The following is an 869-nucleotide window of genomic DNA, read 5'->3' as shown; positions in this document are numbered from 1 at the left end:
TTTGTGGGGGGTGGGGGTGAGGTTCGGGGGAGGGGGAGGTAGAGGTGGAGGGTCACAGCTGATTACCTTGAAGTAGGCCTTGCTGGAGAAGGTGACGTCCTTGGCGGTGAACAGGTGGACATAGGCCAGCACCGACTTGACCTGGTTGAGGATGGAGGCCGAGACGGAGGCCAGGAGCTCGGCCAGGTTGGCGCCGTCCTTTCCCAGGAGGCGGGGGGCGGCCAGTGACTGGCGCACGTCGGTCAGGCAGTCGGCGTAGAAGCTCTGCAGGGCCTGCAGGTATTGGCGGAGCCGTTCCTGGGCTGCACGCACCACGATCTCCGTGCCCGCGGTGGCCGCCTGCAAATCAGGCAGCAGCTTGACCACGGCCTGTAGCCGCCGGTGGAATCGGTCCAGGCCACGCACCAGCAGCGAGCTGTCTCCCACCCCCTTCTCCGCCCGGATGCGCCGCTCCACCAGGCCGAAGTAACGGTCCATCAGCTGGTCCACAAACTCCACCAGCTTGGCTCCAGCCATCTGCGCCACGTCTGGGCTGGCCAGACCTCCGGCCGCTGGCCGGTGGACAAAGAGGTCCTGGTAGGAGGCGATGACCAGGCACGTGTCGCTGACGAAACCGTTGCAGCCCTTGTCAGTGAACTCCAGGATGTCAGAGAGGGGCGCCGCCACCCCAGGGAGGGGGCCAGGCTGACCCAACTCCACCTCCAGCGCAGACAGGTCCTCCTCCAGCCGGGAGCGGGCATGCGCCAGGAACTCGTCGCACAGCTCATCTGCCGGCTCGCCCAGCTGCAGTAACAGCTCCACACACTCTGCCAGCTCCTTGGCACTTGAACCGGTGTCCCTGCAGCCGGAAACACAACACACACACACAC

At 65.7% G+C, this 869-nt stretch overlaps 1 protein-coding gene across 1 annotated transcript in view; it reads right to left on the bottom strand.

Moving 5' to 3' along the window:
• vps51 (VPS51 subunit of GARP complex) overlaps positions 1-869 on the bottom strand; it is a 15,456-nt gene that overhangs the window by 10,026 nt on the left and 4,561 nt on the right. The window contains exon 4 of the mRNA XM_048593606.1: positions 67-861. Within this exon, the coding sequence (XP_048449563.1) occupies positions 67-861 (795 nt within the window). The remainder of the gene's footprint in view (positions 1-66; positions 862-869) is intronic.

This window comes from Rhincodon typus, unplaced genomic scaffold (genome assembly GCF_021869965.1).
Source record: "Rhincodon typus isolate 14 unplaced genomic scaffold, sRhiTyp1.1 hic_rhity00003253, whole genome shotgun sequence".
NCBI classification, from domain to species: domain Eukaryota; kingdom Metazoa; phylum Chordata; class Chondrichthyes; order Orectolobiformes; family Rhincodontidae; genus Rhincodon; species Rhincodon typus.
This window is presented reverse-complemented; position numbering and strand designations above follow the sequence as displayed.